This window comes from Petaurus breviceps, unplaced genomic scaffold (genome assembly GCF_028583685.1).
Source record: "Petaurus breviceps papuanus isolate PSGF00001 unplaced genomic scaffold, PetGlider_PUasm1.0 555, whole genome shotgun sequence".
Lineage (NCBI taxonomy): Eukaryota > Metazoa > Chordata > Mammalia > Diprotodontia > Petauridae > Petaurus > Petaurus breviceps.
In genome coordinates this window covers 1117151-1134609 of record NW_027186373.1, presented here as the reverse complement: position 1 = coordinate 1134609, position 17459 = coordinate 1117151, and the positions used below count along the sequence as shown (strand labels likewise).

General features: G+C 51.4%; 1 protein-coding gene across 1 annotated transcript; it reads left to right on the top strand.

Annotated features, from left to right (window-relative positions):
* The first annotated feature begins 9575 nt into the window (after positions 1 to 9575).
* On the top strand, positions 9576 to 10250 carry LOC138172937 (putative CENPB DNA-binding domain-containing protein 1). The gene has a single exon (XM_069102786.1). The coding sequence runs from the start codon at positions 9576 to 9578 to the stop codon at positions 10248 to 10250; it is 675 nt and encodes a 224-aa protein (XP_068958887.1).
* The last annotated feature ends 7209 nt before the right edge of the window (positions 10251 to 17459 follow it).

Sequence of the window (17459 nt, the reverse complement as noted above, 5' to 3'; positions counted from 1 at the left end):
GGTCCCTTTCACCCCTGAATCATCTCTGGTCCGTTTCACCTCTGCAGTACCTCTGGTCGGTTTTACCTCTGTAGCATCTCTGGTTGATTTCACCTCTGCAGCACCTCTGGTCGATTTCACCCCCTGAAGCACTTCCTGTCCATTTCACCTCTACAGCATCTCTGATCAGTTTCACCTCTGCACCATCTCTGGTTCATTTCATCTCTGCCCCTCCTTGGACCCTGTCTCAACCCTGGCACAAACCCTCATCTCCTCAGGCCTGGACTATGGCAACAGTCTGCACATGAGTCTGCCTGCCTTGGGCTCTTCCCACTCTACCCATCCTCCATTCAGGATGTTACCTAAAGCACAGGTGTGACCATGTCAGTCTCAGTAACTTCCAGTAGCTCCCTGTCACCTGCATGAGTAAAGACAAAATACTGTGTTTGGCCCTTAGGGCCCTTCATCACCTGCCCGCTCCCACATTTCCAGGCTTCTGACTCCTGTCTCCTTTCCACATCCTTTTCCATCCAGTTCCCCCGGCCTCCTGACTGTCCCTTTAACAAGACCCTCCACCTCTCTGGCTGTTGTACCCCAGGCCCAGAACGCTCTCCCTTCTCCTCTGACCACTGACCTCCCTGGCTTCCTTCAAGTCTCACCTAAAAATCCCATCTCCTACAGGAAGCTTTCCCCATCCCTCTTCAGTTCAGGGCCTTCTCTGTTCATTATTTCCTATTTTTCCTGTTTATACTTTATTTATACATGTTTTTCCTCCGATCAGACTGTTGACTTCTTGGGGGCACAGACTGTCTTTTGCCTTACTTTGTATCCTCAATGCTTAGCACTGTGCCTGGCATTCAGTGCTTGTTGACTTGACTTCTGTGACGTTGGCTGCCTCAGTTACTCCTATCACATGAGGGGGGCATACTTGATGCCTTCTCAGATCCCAGTGATTTTGGGAGCCTAAGCCCAGTATCCATTCATATGGCCATTTCTAGGTGCTTGCTCATTCTTTGATCTCATCTGATCTGTGTTGTATATAGTGTGCATGGAGAGACAACAAGGCCTGTCTGTGGGCAGTGGGCCTCTGGGCCAGCCCCTTCCCCTCTCCAGCCTGGAGGGGACTCTCTGAGATCCTTGATTAAATGTTTCTTGGCTAGACCTTGGGCTAAGATGAGAATTCTGAGGAGGGAGGGCATGCCAAGCAGGGGCGGGACAGCCCAGGCAAAGTCCTGGATACAGGAGATGGAATGTCTAGGAGCCAACAGTGTATGAAGGGGGCGATGTGAAGTGGCCCCAGGATTGGAGAGGGGAGAGAGGCCTAATAGGGGCAGAGGGCCTGGGCTGGGGAGAAGGGCATGGAGACCAGTGGGCAGCACTGGAATGGTACTGGGCCATGGGGAGGGGGCTCCTCAGTGGTGAGCCTGGGAATATGGAAGGGGAGCAGCAGGGTCTAGGGAGGAAATAGATGGTAGAGAAGTGGCAGGCTCCCTGGAAGAGCCCTCCTGGCTCTCGGCCCTTACCTCCAAACTGGGAGTAACCGGGGCCCCTGAGGGTGATGAAGAGGGAGGGCTAGCAACCACATGGGAGAAGGAGGTGGAACAGGTGCCTTGGCCGCACCCCCAGAGACCTCAGAGATCAAATTGTACCTGATGGGGAAACTGAGGCTGCTTTGCAGGGGCTCCCCCCACATAGGTCACACTTGACATTCAAAAGAAGCCACTGGGCTAGAGGGGGAGTGTGCTTCTCTTCTCTGAGCCTCCATCAACTCTGTAAAGCAGGGACAAGCCCTAAGAAGGGCTAGGATTGGTAAAGTTCACCCTTCCTTGTTCCAGGACACCTCTGCAGCAGGTGCTGCCAAGAGCTCAGTGCTCCTCTCCCCTCTGCCCCACTCTCTGCCCCCTTCCTCCCCGCTCCTGCCCTCCCCTCTCTCCCCTCCCCCTCCTCTCTCCTCCCCCTTCTCTCCCCTCTCTCCCCTCCCCCTTCTCTCCCATCTCCCTCCTTCCTCTCCCCCCCTTCTCTCTTCTCTCTCCCCTCCCTTCTCCCCACTCCTCTCTGTAACAGCAAGCACCCCAGCACACCCAGGATGGCTACTAGCACAGGTTCTTCATCTGCTTTTCTAAAAGAAAGCAACTCAGAAGGGGTTAACAATCTTACTTTAATCAAACATGTATCATTTACCTAGTTCAGGGGGGAAAGTCAGCACCCTGAGCTTCAGAAAATACAAGCAGACAAAAAGTACAGACTGATAAACTAACACAGTCCAACAGACAGGGCTTCTAGCTGCCGACCATCACGTCCCTCCATACAGTCAGTCACCAGAGAGACAAGCACCAGCGTCTGGGTTTTCAAAGCCAGGGGGCTCAAGGCTGCCCAGAGTCTCATCTGGCCACATCACGCTGCTCTTCCCATAAGCAGAGTATATATACCCTTTTCCAGGGTCGGAGAACATCACAACCCTAGTGACCCAGTTAACTACAAAGTCACAAAAGTTGTGACTTCCCTCAAGTTAGCTTCTCCTGTGGGCTCTGTTCCACCCTTCAGCAGACTCCTCCCACCACAGGCTCCATGTGACCACATTTAGCCTATTCGGGGGCAGAGTCTATTTTCAAAGCAGGGAAGGTCCTCAAATTCCCATTCCCATTATACCCTGTCCTTGCCTTCTCTCTCCCCCTCCTTTCTCCCCCTGTCCCTTTTTCTCCCCGCTCCCTGCTTCTCTCCCCCTCTCTTCTTCAACCCTCCCTTTCCCCCCTCCCCCTTCTCTCTCCTCTCCCCTTTCCCCACCCCCAGAGAGACCTGGCACAGACCTGAGCACAGGAGGCCTGGATCCATGACCAGTGTAGGAAGCTGATGCCAAGGTGCTAGCCTCTGACAGAGCCCAGGTCTTTGAACTGCATGCTGCTGTGTATTTGAGGCAGGGAGGACAGAACTGAAGCCCAGAGGGAGATGAGGGAATGAAAGCCAAGACAGTGCCAGGCCGTTTGGGCCCTTAGGGTCACTGGAAGGCAGAGGTGGGGAGGGGTGCGTGGGAAGCAGGGAAAGCGGCTAATGACCTGGGTGGTGGGGGCTTGGCCTCTTTGAGTGGTTCACACGCAAGGCAGGATTCCCTGGTGGGGAGAAAGGGCTGTGGCCACAGCAATCCAGGCACACTCAGCTTCTACTTCTGAGGCTGGCCCCCAAATCGCAGTTCAGTCTTGGCTCCCAGACTTTTTGATGGCCCGTTCCCCATGCCTGCCTTGAGTGGGGGCATTGAGGGAGCTGAAGGGTTTACCCTCAGCAGGTCTCCTGAAGCTCCCATCTCCTCCCCCACCTCCCCCCAGCTCTGCCTCCAGCCCAGGTTCCCATCCATTCTGCAGATCTGGGGAGTCTCAGAGGCCAGGAAACCAGGCTCTCTGACAAGTGCCAAGTGAGTGGCTTCCCTCCCACTGTGCTGGCATGCCCCACCTCAGCCCCATCTTTCTCTCTGCTCTCCAGTTCTGTGTGATCACTAACAGACTGCCCCCCATTGACTCAATGTCAGATTCTGAAAAGCCAGAGATGAAGCCCAGAGGGTCACATTGATGGATGCAGCATTCCTCAAATGGAGGGAGAGCACATGAGGCTCCTCAGATAGGGGAGGGAGGGGCCCTGAGGTCAGTACTTCCAGAACCAAGACAAGGACTAGCCACACTGGGTGCCTGTTCCCTGGAGCAGAGGCTGTGAAGTGCAGGCCCCATGTCCGGTGGAGACGAGGTGCCCCACAGGCTCAGACCTAGGGCAACACGGAGACTTTGGAGGCCCGTTTCTCTTCCTCTCCCTGGATCTGCCCAGGGCCCGCTCCTCTCCCGAGTCATTGGTACAGATGTGTGTGTGTGTGTATGCAGGGCCCAGCTCGGTGTGTGGTGCCCAGTAATGTCTGTGGAACGAATAGAATGAATGAGTCACAGCTGAGCAAGAATCCAGCCTTGGGAAGGCCCCTCAGGAGGAGCCCACCCCTGCTGTCTTGGCCCCCTACATTCACTCTTCTCCAGGCTTACCCACTTTCTCCTTCTCCGTGCCCTTCTGTGTCCTTTCTAAAATGTACTAGAATCTCACCTCACCCTCCAGATGAGGCCAGAGGACTTCTATAGGATATCACCTGGTTCTTCTAGGAAGCCGAGGCCAGATGAGCCCACCCCTTTAGCAGCTGTCCAGCTTGGGTTCCACTCATAACCTCAGATCTTTGTCAGGCAAAGTGCTGTCTCTGCCTGGTTTGTGCCTGCAGAGGTGACTTTTGGAGACTAAGTGTAAGATTTTACATCCAGTCAAGTCCATGCCCAATTTTTTTAAGGTAGACCAACCATTTTGTTTTTCTCTGATGGGTCCAGGAATGTTGAATTCAGGAATGTAGCTCTTTCTGTAGGCTCTGGGGGGCCTGGGGGCAGCACCTGTGGGTCAGAAGCAGGGTGGGGATGTCCATGGATGGCCCAGCCCACACAGAGATGCAGTTTCACATACAGTTTGGGCAGCACATAGGAATTGAAGACACTGGCCTCAGAGAGGTCCCTGATGGCAGTGGCTCCCACAGTGTTGCAGATGATGAACTTCTTGATGGCCTTGTCCTTGTGCATGCAGTGGGCGCACTTCGTGTATCGGATGGGCTGCACATGGCCAAGGCCCCTCTTGGCATGCCCATTGACCCTCCTCTTCTTGGTTGCTGTGGAAGCCAGGGACCAGGCCAGCAAACATTTAAGTTCCTGCTGTGTTCCAGGCACTATGCTGAGCCCTGGGGATACAAGTTACAGCAGAGAGGAATGAGAACAGGGCAGGTCTGGGAGAGAGCAGTTTATGGGGACAGAGGGTAGTCATTTGGAGACAGCCTGGAGAGTTTTATATTTTAGTCTGGACTTAAAAAACTCTCCCCCATTTCTTTTTTTTTAATTTATTTTTAGTTTTCAAAATTCACTTCCATAAGATTCTGGTTTTTAAATTTTCTCCCCCTCCCCAAGACAGCATACAATCTGATAGAGGCTGTACATATACATTCATATTAAATGTACTTTCACATTAGACATGTTACAAAGAAGAATTAGAACCAGTGGGAGGAGCCATATGAAAGAAGAAACAAAACCACAAAAAGAGAAAGCAGTCTGCTCTGACCTGCATTCAGACTCCACAGTCCTTTCACTGGAGGCGGACGGCATTTTCATGAGTCTTTTGGAGCTGTCTCACGTCCTTGCATTGCTGAGAAGAGCAAAGTCTATCAAAGTCAGTCATGGCAGAATGTGACTGTTACTGTGTACACTGTTCTCCTGGTTCTTCTCAGTTCATTCAGCATCCGTTCATAGAAGTCTTGCCAGGTTTTTCTAAAGTCTGCATGCTTCTCATTTCCTGTGGAACAATAGTATACCACAACTTGTTCAGCCACTCCTCAGTGGACGGGCATCCCCTCAATTTCCAATTCTTTGCCACCACAAAAAGAGCTGCTATAAATATTTTGTGCATGTGGGTCCTTTTCCCATTTGTATGATCTCTTTGGGACACAACCCTAGAAGAGGTATTGCTGAAATGAGCATTTCTATGTGCACAGTAGAACACAAAGAAAAGAGGCTAAAGGAAGCCACTACCTTCATTTCCTGCTGCTTGGTGGTTTTTGTAAAGTATATAGTAAATTTAACAGTGTCCCCCATATCTCTGCTCTCTTCCAAGAGTTTCACTGATTGTGTTCTCTTCCTCTAAAAAAAGGACTTAATGGCCCACCCAAAGATGGCAGCCTCTCTTTATCTGGTGTCCTCTGGAGACTTGGGCATCATAGAAAAGGCTCTCTAGGAGTCTCTGACATCATCTGACATTTCTTAAGGTATAATAACATCCCTTTACATTTCCATACCACAATATGGAGGAATACCCCTTTAGATTTTGTCTTCCTTCCATTTTTAACCCCTCCTCTCTAATTTGGTTGGCCATATCTTTAAACCAAACTCTGTGTGTGCATGCGTGTGTGTGCGTGCGTGCGTGAGTGTGTGTGTGTGCACGTGTGTGTGCATTGCGTGTGTGTGTGTGTGCGTGCGTGCGTGTGTGTTTGTGTGTGTTTAGCCTTCCTTTTTCAATTCCAAAGAAGAGTCAGGATCCTCATTCTCCACGTCTTTGTCCTCCCCAGTTAGGAGAAACGGCCAGTCCCATTACCTCCTTCTCTTGTTTCCCTGTTCTACATCCAGTCCTCTCCTTTTCATATTTGACTCCCTCAGAAGCTTCCCCTTGATGACTATGGAGGTTCTCAGGGATGCTGGATTCTTCTCTGAGTCAGGATGTCAGCACTATATCATCATGCAAACCTTTCCAGGAACTCAGTTAAATTTACCCTTCTGGGTTTCTGTTGGTACTTCAGAGTTCTTACTTTGCCCTAAGTCCCCTGTTCTATTAAGGGCTCCCTTTTTTTTTTGTCTACAGGGCTCTGATCTCCCCTACAGGGCCAGCTACTCTTAACTATAACCCTAACCCTCTTTGTCATAAGGAGCATTGTATTCCAAGATTTCCTCTCCACAGTGACAGAAGCTTCCAGGTCTTGTGTGATCTTGGTCCTTTTGCCAGACATTCCTGGGACTTTTCTTGTGGGAGCTTTCAGGAGGGGGATTTTTCAGGAGGGGATTGGTAGATTTTTTTTTTTTGGTCTTTGCTTTGCCCTCTTCTAGTTCTAGTAGATATGAACCTTTTTTGTTTTATCATGTTTTCCGGGGAATCTGGTGTTTCTTAAGTTGGCTTTCCTTGTTCTGCACGTTCTGTCTCCTGTTTTTCTGCTCTGACTTGTGGCTGTCATTTGGATGAGGCTATTTTCTTCCCATTCTTTCCTCCAGAGGTTTTATTTAAATTTTTTTTATCTTTTGCTCCCTTCAGATATTCACCAAGTACTTATGGAAAATACATTATTTTCTTTGAGTCTCTGGGAATTACTTTTTTCCTTCCCAGTTGGATTTTGGGGCATCTTTTGGTTAACAATTCTTTATAGTAATTAGTGTCTTCTTTGGTTTCTTCATCTCAGGCTTTGTGCCAGGGTCAGGCTCCTTCCCTTGCTGCCTTTTTAGGTGTAGTGGTCAGTGCTTCTTGGTCTTGACCTGGGTCTCCCAGGGTTCCTGTGCTGACTCTATCTGTGAACTCTGAGGACACAGCACTGGGGACTTCAGAGCACACTGGATGTTGTTACTCCCAGGAATTTTTTTCCCCATAGGGACAATTGGGGTTGTGACTTGCCCAAGGTCACACCACTAGTAAGGGGTCTCTAGCTTATCTGGTAACCCTGGAAGGCTTCTGGTTGGTCTTCCTGTCCCTTGACCTTTGCCTTTGTGGAGATTCTGGTTGGCTTTTTGGTGCAGCTCTGAAGTGGAAGAAGTCACTTAGCATAGTTTCTAATTGGATTTGTTGATTATAGTCGGGTCAGATGCGAATTCTAGGTGTTTTGCTAGAGTTGGCATATGGGCACAGGGTGGCCAGTCTCTGTTCAGATAGCCGTCCTGACCAGCTCCTCTTCTGTAGTCAACCCAGTCTTCTAGCCTGTATGGATCTTTGCAGGCCCTAACGCCCTAACTCAGATAGCTGGCCTTCCCCAAGCATGGCTTCATTCAAGTCTTTGATTAAAAAAAAATCCCAAATGAAAGGGGTTGTTCTGTGAGATAGTGAGCTCCCCATCTCCAGAAGCCTTCAAGGGGATGCTCAGTGGCCACTTGTTGGGGATCCTGCAGAGAGGATTCTTGTCTGAATTGTGACCACACTAGAGATCCCCGAGGCTTTTCCACCGCTGGGGTCATGGGGTTTAGCCTGGCATGGGTCTGGAAGCTCTGGAAGTTTTTGAAAGGCAGATGTTACTGTCAGAGAGCAGGGCTCCAGATGGCCAGCCACACACAACTCCATGTCTACTGTTTCCTGCCTTGCCCTCCCTAGGATGGAGCCATTCCCCAGGCTTCCTCATCAAAACCCCTTCCCCCAGCTGTGTATGCTCTTCAGCTTGCATCCTGGACGCGGCCCTGGAGGGAGTCTAGACACCTGCCCTTGCAGGCCAGCTCTATACCAGCCTAGCAGGGATCCTTCATGGATAGTTGGGTATCCCTCCCCTTGTTGCTGAGTGCCCTTCCAGGCATCTCCCTTAACCTGCCTCCATTCTGCCCAAGCACTGCTGCTTGAAGGCTGCTCCAATATCTCTGGGTTGAGGGGGGCAGGGAGTTGGGTCCGGCCTAGGCCTTCTAACCTGAAGGCCTCATCAGACCCAGATGTGCCTTTTGTTTTTTGCTGCCCTGGTCTCCTGTTCTCCAGCTGACCCTCATTGTGAAGGTTGGAAAGTACCCCAGCCTTAGAGTCTGATGACCTGGAGTTATAGCTGGAACCCTCATTGTTCCCCTTGCCTGAGCTCAGAGATGGTCCTCCTTCTGCTGCCTCCTTCTTTGGGCTGTGGCAGGGACAGCACCCATTCCAGCTCCTTTGCCTCAAGAGCCTTGGGCCACATCATTTGGTCTCCTGTGATTTTCCTAAGACCAAATGTGTGCCCCATTCTCTGCTGACAACCATTGCTCTTGTAAGGGTTTGCCTTTCACTGGGGGTGGGGGTGCAGTATCCCAGGGCAGGGATTCGGGCACTCCAAGGACCCTTCAAGGAACATGAGAGCCATCCACAGAGATGGAGAAGGGATAAGCCTTGTCGTTTTTGCAGGGACAATGTCAAGAGACCAGTTTAGATCTGCATTTAGGGGAAATGTCCTTTCTTTGGCACTTTCCCACCAGAGAATGGGCTTCCTGTACTGAGTGGTCTTCACACAGAGGCTGGATGACCCCTCGTCAGGGATGTTTGAGGAGGGATTCCTTCAGTGTGGGGTTGGACCAGATGCTCATGCACACCCACCTTTGAGAGTCGGTGATGCCCTGTTTGTAGTAGGTCTTTAACAGGCAAAGAACTGACTTAGAGTCAAATCTGGCTTTGCCAAGTACCAGCTGTGTGCCCTTGGCCTGTTTCCTTACCTGTAAGATTGGGGAGGGGGGGAAGCAGGATCCCTGAGGTCCCTTCTGGCTCATTTCTAGAGTCATGTGATCTATGAATAAGTATTTCCTGAATGAATGACTGACTTGGGAGATCCAAACCAAAAGGAATGCATTAGTTGGGCATAGTTCCTGAGTGAGCACAATTTATATCATTGCTTTTAAAAAAATTCTTTATGAAGCCATTTTGTTTTCCTCAACATAATTGGACTCTTATTCAGGCCTGCATTGTCTTGTCCCATCCTTGAAGAAGATCCCATAGGGAGTCCAGTCCTCTGCTCTCCCACCCCAGACTTCAGCACAGGTTTGAAGGAAAAGCCCCACCCCCCATCTTGTTTGGTACACCACTTTCCAAAAGGTTTGCTGCATTCTGAAGTGTGACTTCTATCTGCCACAAGAAGGCCCTAGGAAATTAAAACTCAGTAGAAATGTGCATATTCCATCATCCTATTTAAAAGATTTTTCTACCAAGCCCATCAAAACTTGAGGTCAGTAAATGCTTATTTCCCAATTTTGCAGGGGGTCAAAGAGGGGGCAGCCATGGGAAAAGGGAGGGGAAAGAGCTATTCATTTGAGCCCCCAAGAGATGTTGGCACTGACCAGGCCACCCTGACATCCATGTTGGGCCCAAAGATCTCGGCCAAGAGGCACCTGAGTGAGAGCACCAGCCAGAGCGCAAAGAGAGACCGCAAAGCCATTAACTTGCATGTCAAGCTGGAAGTTCTGAGGAGGTTTGCAGCTGGGGAGAAGCTCAGCCGCATCGTCAAGGCCTTGGGACTTTCCACTTCCACAGTGGCCACCATCCGAGACAACAAGGAGAAGATCAGAGCAAGCTCTCAGGCTGCCACGCCCCAGGTGGCCACCAAACTGACCCGGAGCAGGAGCCTGGTGATGGAGAATATGGAGCGACTGCTGAGCGTCTGGATTGAGGACCAGAGCCAGCGTGGTGTGCCTGTCAATGTCTCGACCATCCAGGAGAAGGCCAAGAGCCTGTTCCAGGACCTGAAGCAAGAGCAGGGGCCAAGGGCAGAGGCTGAGACATTTGGGGCCAGCCGGGGCTGGTTCACCAGGTTCAAAGCCCGCCACAGCCTACCCCACCTCGGAACAAGCAGCGAAAGTCAGCACCGACACGGAAGTTGCAGCCAAGTACCCAGAGATACTGAGGACGGTCATCGAGGAGGGCGGCTACACACCACAGCAGGTGTTCAATATGGATGTGACAGCGCTCTTCTGGAAACTCCTGCCGGACAGGACCTTCATTTCAGCAGAGGAGAAAACAGCGTCTGGGTTTAAGGCAGCCAGAGACCTTCTGACCCTCCTTCTGGGGGGCAATGCCGCTGGCGACTTCAAGCTCAAGCCGTTGCTGGTCTACCAGCAACTAGCTTGCTAGCCCGCAGGCTCTCAAAGGCTTCTCCAAACCCAACCTGCCGGTGATTTGGCGTTCCCACAAGAAGGCATGGGTGACAATGAGCTTTTTCCAGGAATGGTTCGTTCACTTTTTTTGCCCAGCCATTAAGAAATACTGTGCCCAAAACAACCTCCCCAACAAGGCCCTGCTCATTCTGGACAGCTCTCCAGGCCACCCGAGAAATTTAGATGACCTGTCCGACAATGTGCGTGTAGAGTACCTTCCCAAGAACACCACAGCCCTGATCCAGCTTATGAACCAAGGGGTGATCGCCACCTTCAAGGCATGCTATCTGCGGAGAGTCTTCCATTTGCTCCTGCGAAGAGCCAACGGGGACGACAAAGGCACGATCCAGGAATTCTGGAGGAACTACAATATTCTCAACGCGGTATACAGCATCGCGGAGTCATGGGAGGAGCTCGAGGCAGCCACTATGAACTCTGGGTGGACGAAGCTGTGGCCCGAGTGCGTCTCCAGCGACCATGGGACTCTGCCGGCGGAGGCCATCGGGCGGATCGAGCAAGAGATAGTGAATGTGGCCCACAAGCTGGGTTTGGGGACATCGCGGAGGCTGATGTGGCCCAGCTGCTGCAGAGCCGCGGGGCCGACCTCTCCAACGAGGAGTTGATGCAGCTGGAGCAGGGGCGGGCTGCTGGGGAGGAGAGCGAGGGCGCGCTGCCCACCCCTCGCCAGCTGACAGGCATCTGGCCAAAGCACTCTCCCATTTTGATGCAGGGCTTCAGATCCTCACTGACAATGACCCCAATCTGGAATGCAGCCTGAAAGTGTCCAGAGGTGTCCACAGTCTCATCAGCTGCTACCGGGACATGTACCTGGAGAAGAAGCAAGGACCCAGGTAGGGGCCCTACCCTTCTGGAGCCGCTGCCCTTCCCTGCGCTGGCCATGTTTTCACTCTGCAGTTTTCTCAGAGGACACTTTTTATCAAATCCATCAGTTTGCTTTTAAAAATACATGCTTTTTGAAAGTTTGCTGCCTTCTCGAGTGTGGTTTTATTGCATACCGGTTGTCTTCCCAGAGAAAAAGTAGCAGTCTGCTTTGTTTAGTGGAAGTCCCTGGAGCAGGAAGACTCATCAGGCATTGTCACTGTACACAGCTCAGGGATGGTGGATGTGTTGGGCCTGACCAGTCCTGGGCAGAATGATGGATTCCCAAGGATGTAGTTAGTGGTGGGGGGCCATCAGGCTGTATTGGGGACAGGGCTTGAGAACAATCTTCATCCTTCTGTGAAGGAGGCTCCCTTGGAGGCCTTATTCCAGCTGACCCTTTGGACAGAAACCTCCCTGGCATTCACCCTCCACTAGAGAAGAGAGGAGGGGGCTCTTGCCAGGAAAATGAGGGAGAGGCCCTCTTACAGGGCTTTCCAGTCTTCATTCCTGCCCTGACAGGAAAGGAGAATGGAAATGGTCAATTTTGTGTCACAGGCCAGTGGAAGGAAAGTAAGGGGGTAAAACCCACCTTGGTCCCATTGCACATGTGTGCGTGTATGCGTGTGAGTGCTCATAGCTTCTGGTCTCAGCCAGGAATCTGGGGCCACCTTCACCATCGGTGGGGTCCAGACTGCACTGCTAACCCTCCCTCCTCTTCTCTCTCCCCCTTCTCCTCCCCACCCCCTCTGTCTGATTTGCACGTGCCCTCCCTCACTACCCCATTTGAATTTCCTCTTCCCATGGAGATGGCCTCCTTCCAGGCAGCTGTGGAATTTGGACACCTGGCCTTGGACTTCTCCCGGGAGGATGGGTGCCTCCAATGTCCCTCAGAAGGCATTCTCCAGGGAATGTGGGCCCTCTGGGTAAGGACTTGGGCTCCTGGGCATCTGGGTTGGCCTCTCTTTCCCTTCCCCACAGGTAGGCCCCCGGCCATGCACACAGCAAGACCACCTACACTGAGTGCCTTCCCCAGAGGCAGGGAACAGAAGCCAGGCTCATCCCAGCCCCTCCCTGCCTTTTCCCTTCATCCCTGGGTTTCCCCTTCTTTCTGGACTGAGGTACACTCCTTCCCTCACTGGGACAAGGTGTAAGTCCCCACATGCCACCCTCACAAGTCAGTCCTAGGGTCCAGGACATGCTGGAGACCTTGAGCCAGGGGCTTTGCAGTCTGTGCAGTACATGGAACATGGGTGTGTGCACACTTGAGAGGCTCCCCTGAGCCTGTATGTGGCCTAGCCGAGCTAGCCCCCAGCCAGGGGACCTGCTGAATTCTGGGCTCTGGGTCCTCATCACCTCACTGCCCCTGCCCTCCAGGTCCTTCCGGCAGTGGACAGCAGAGGGATGGCCACTGGGATGCCAAGTAGTGGTTTTATCACTGCTTTCCCAGTGGAGCAGGTGAAGACAGCCATTCTGGTGGCAGCAGCCCAGTCCTGCTTCTGATGTCACCTACGCTGGGGAGGAGGAAATGCTCCTCGTCTGCCATCTGCATGGGCTTCAGCAGCAGGAAGCACAAGCTGTGACCTCAGGACGGCTGGGGGCTCATCCTTGTACCTGGGGCTGTGTGGGCCCCAGTGGGTGGGCAGCTGCTGAGACCACTGGCCACCAGGCATGCAGAGGGCACTGGGTGTCTCTCTTCTATGTGTCCTCAAGGCTGGCAGTTGGCCGGAGAGCTGAAGAGTAGGTGACCTGGCCTCATGCTAGGGAATGGAAATGGGACATCTCCCTCCCTCCCCACCCAGTAAGGCTGTTGGCCAGCTGGAAAGAGGAAGATGTGGAGGAACCATTTCCAAGGGTGTCCCAGTGAGGAGGTCTCTGGATGGGCCATTGAGAAGCTTGTGTGTGTGAGCCAGGAAGAACAGTCTGCACTAGGGAGCACTTCTTGCTTCCAAGGAAGGTAAAACTGGACCCCAGTAAAACATTGCCAGGGCCTCCAAGGGGCTCCACAGCTAGAGTCTCCCTGCCACATGGCAGTGGAGGGAGGCTGGTCCTAAGCATGTCCTCTATGTGATTCTGTTCCAGAGTGGGGACCCTCCCCAGCTGTTCATGAGAAGCTACTTCAGGGTCTGTTCAGTGCCACCAGTGCCCCTCGAGAGGAGCCACTCAGTGAAATGACTCTCATTTTGTCTCGTTCCAGGGAACCTGGCAAACATGTCTGAAACCAAATGTGGGAGCCACAAGTGTCCTCGCTGGGCCTCAGAACTCTTTGTAATTCCAAGTGCCATTGAATCATATTCTGCTGTAACAAGTGAAGGGCTAACAAGAAAGGTGGGAGCCCCCCCCCCAGGAATCCCCCTGGCTTAGACAACTGTGAAAGCTCCAAATAAAACACTGATTTATTCAGGGTGGGTGATGCCAGTGTGGGGAGGGATCTCCAAGGTAGTCTAGTAATAATCTCTAAAGTGCTTCGAGGTTGGCTAAGCGATTTACCTGTGTTGTCTTGTGTGACCCTCACAACAAGCAGGAGGTAGGTGCTGTTATCCCCATTCTATAGCTGAGGAAACTGAGGCAGACTGAGGTGAAGAGATGTGTCTGGGATCACATGGCTAGGAAGTGTCTGAGGCTGGGTAACCCTGTGCCAGCTAGCTGCCTAGAGAGCTTCAGAGGATCCAGAGTGGACCCAGCGTCCAGCAACAGAGGAATGGTGGAATGGGAGACTGGATGGAGACAAGAATTCTGCCCCCACCCAGAACCCTCTCCTCTTGGGCACCCTGGTGCCTGGCAAGGAGTCAGTGTGATGCACTCATTCTGCCAAATAGGGACTGTGATGTCTGCACTGTCAACTGCATAGGACCGTGTCCAGTCACTTGCTGGGGGCCACTCTGGCCCTTTGGGGCCATGCCATGACTTCTTCTCTATGTACTCCATTGTTCTGGGAGACTGACCCTCTGGGGATGGCAGGGAACTTCTGGCGATGCCTGATTGCATCCCTGGCAGATTGGAGAAACATCCCAAATACCACCATGACTGAGGGGGTGGAGTTGGAGGACCAATTGTGTGAGCCCAGTCAGTGTTTAATTAGGAGGTGCAAGACACTGAGGGAGTCCCTGCCCTCTCTAGGCTTCCTTTGACTCCTCACTTGTAAAAGGAGAAGGCTGGCCTGCATAACCTCCCAGCTTCTGCTTTCTAGCTCTTGCAGGACAGACACAGATATCTGTAACACATTGGTCCCAGGTCGGCCCTTCCTTTGACCCCAGGAGAGGAATCCTCATAGCTCTTCTGTTCCTTCCTATCTCCTAATCTCTTCACAACCCATTGGTGGGCCCTCATATTCTCTACCCACTTTCTATGTGAAAGGCAGAAATCTAGTTGGACAGAGGAAGCACTGTTTACTATCATAGCATGAAACTCCCTCATTTGGTAGAGGAAAAAACTGAGGTATAGAGAGGATCCCAGAATTTGAATTATAAAGGACCTCCATAGCTACCTAGTCCAATCCAGACCTGAACAGGAATCTCCATAAGAATAGGCCTGTGGGGTGGCCAGGTAGCACAGCGAGTAAGAGTACCAGCTCCAGAGTCGGGATGACCTGGGATCAAATCAGGGCTCAGACACTTAGCACCACACCCAGAAACACCTGGCCATGTGTAGCAGCAAGCACCCCAAGCGCGTCCTCAGGGTTTGCTGCCCATACAGGTTCTTGGATCTGCTTTGATAAAGGAAAGCAACTCAAAATGGGTTAACAAGCTTACTTTAATCAGTCAGACCATATATCATTTACCTTGTTCAGGGGAAATAGGTCAGCACCCCGAACTTCAAAGTATACAGGCAGAATTATCAAGACAGAAACAGATCAAGTAGACAGATTTCCAAACTGTCCAACCATTACATCCATACCCAGTAAACATCTGGGTTTCCACATCTGGGTTTTTCAAAGCCGGGGGACTCTCAACAACAGCTTCCCAGAATTCAGATCAAATCACAGAACACTTCTCAAAGTGAGTCCCAAAACAAAGCTACACATCAGGGCTTATATAGCCTTCTCCTGGCTCAGAGAATGTAACAACCTTATTGACTCACTGGCCAATCAAGAAGTATCTACTGAAAAACAAGCCTCCCTCCCCAGGCTTCAGGTGCATTTTAGCCTAGGGGCAGGAAAGATCTTCCAAATTTGCATTCCCATTACACCATGTAACTTGGAGCAAGTCACTTAACCCCGATTGCTTTAAAAAAAAAAAAAAAGAATAAGCCTGAGCTTCTGCTTCTAGTGAACACCAAAAGGCAGATGATGCTGGTGCTGCAGGAGGTGCAGGAGGCCCGGGAGTCGTCGGTGGCTGGGGAGGCTTCCACGGTGGCTTCAGCAGTGGGGGCCGAGGTTGAGGCCGGGGTCGTGGCCTTGCGGTCCGGGGAGGAAAGGCCGAAGACAAAGAATGGGTTCTTGTCACTAAGCTGGGCCGACTAGTCAAGGACATGAAGATAAGCCTTTGGAAGAGATCTATCTTTTCTCCCTTCCTATCAAGGAGTCTGAGACCATAGATTTCTTCCTGGGATCTTCATTGAAAGATGAGGTTCTGAAGATCATGCCTGTTCAGAAACAAACTAGAGCTGGACAACGTACCAGGTTCAAGGCTTTTGTGGCCATTGGTGACTACAATGGCCATGTTGGTCTGGGTGTCAAGTGCTCCAAGGAAGTGGCCACAGCTATTCATGGTGCTATCACTCTGGCCAAGCTGTCCATCGTTCCTGTGAGATGTGGCTACTGGGGGAACAAGACTGGCAAGCCTCACACAGTACCCTGCAAGGTCACTGGGCGATGTGGGTCGGTTCTGGGGTGCCTGATCCCCACCCCTAGAGGTACTGGCATAGTCTCAGCTCCTGTGCTTAAGAAGCTCCTGATGATGGCTGGAATTGATGACTGCTACACTTCCCCTCTGGTCAACTTCGCTAAATCTACCTTTGATGCCATCTCCAAAACATACAGCTGTCTAACCCCAGACCTTATCAGGAATTCACTGACCATCTTGTGAAGAGGACCCAGGCAGCTGCTGTGGCAAACACATAGATGGTTTTTTATAAACAAATAAATTGAACTATGCCTGCTAAGAAAAAAAAAACAAGCCTGAGAAACATTCTCTTGACCTCTTCTTGGAGGTCTTTCAGGAAGGGCAGCCTTGCCTACTTTGGGCTAGTGTTCTCACTCTGATGGTTGGGCAACAAGCTCACACAGCTAGTTAAGAGCAGAGGGGGGATCTGTACCCAGATTCTCCAGCTCTGTTTTCTACCCCTTTGGTTTGGGGTATTCCTATTTATTTTTTGCCTTTTTTGGGAGGGCATTTGGGGTTAAGTGACTTGCCCAAGGTCACATGGCTAGTTTTTGTGTTAAGTGTGTGAGGCCAGATTTGAACTCAGGTCCTTCTAACTCCAGGGCTGATGCTGTATTCACTGCGCCACCTAGCCGCCCCCATTTGGGGTATTCTTTACAGGTTAGTCAGTGAGTTTCGCCTGCAATTTGGGCAAGTCAAACTGACTAGAGAGATCACTACCACCAAGGCTAAAGGCAAGGCCTTGGGTTTGAGACTTGAACCCACTCCAGGTTCTGCCTGTGTCTCAGCTCCCTTGAGGGCAGGAGAGAAAGATTTCTGTGGTCCTGACAGCTGATTCTACCCCAGAAACAAGTGAGCAGAGAAAAGTTGCTATAGTATATCTGGCTTTGCTTCCAACTTCAACTATAGGCAACATTTAAAGGCTTATTATCACCGGGGGAGGCAAGGGTCTGGCTCCCCCAAATCCCCTCCAAGTCTCAGTTTCTCAGAATGCCTTTAGGGACTATTTCTATGTCGAAGAGATTTATCTTGACATCTCCTATAATTCTTTGTCTTGAATAACAGGGTTGACGATAGGAAGTATGGAGACCTGCTAGGAAAATCACCATGGTGATTGAATGGAGTTTGGATTGGAATGGGGAGAGACTTGAGGCAAGGAGACCTACCTTATTGCAGTTATTAAGAGGTGTGGTGATGGTCTGCACCAGGATGGGGGTAGCATCTGAGGAGAGAAGATGGAGTATTCCAGAAATGCTTCAAAGGTAAAATCAGCAAGATATTACAGAGGTGATATCAGAGATGCTGCAGAGGTGAAATCCACCAGAGGTGCTGCAAAGGTAAAATCCACCAGAGGTGCTTTAGAGGTGAAATCCACCAGAGATGCTGC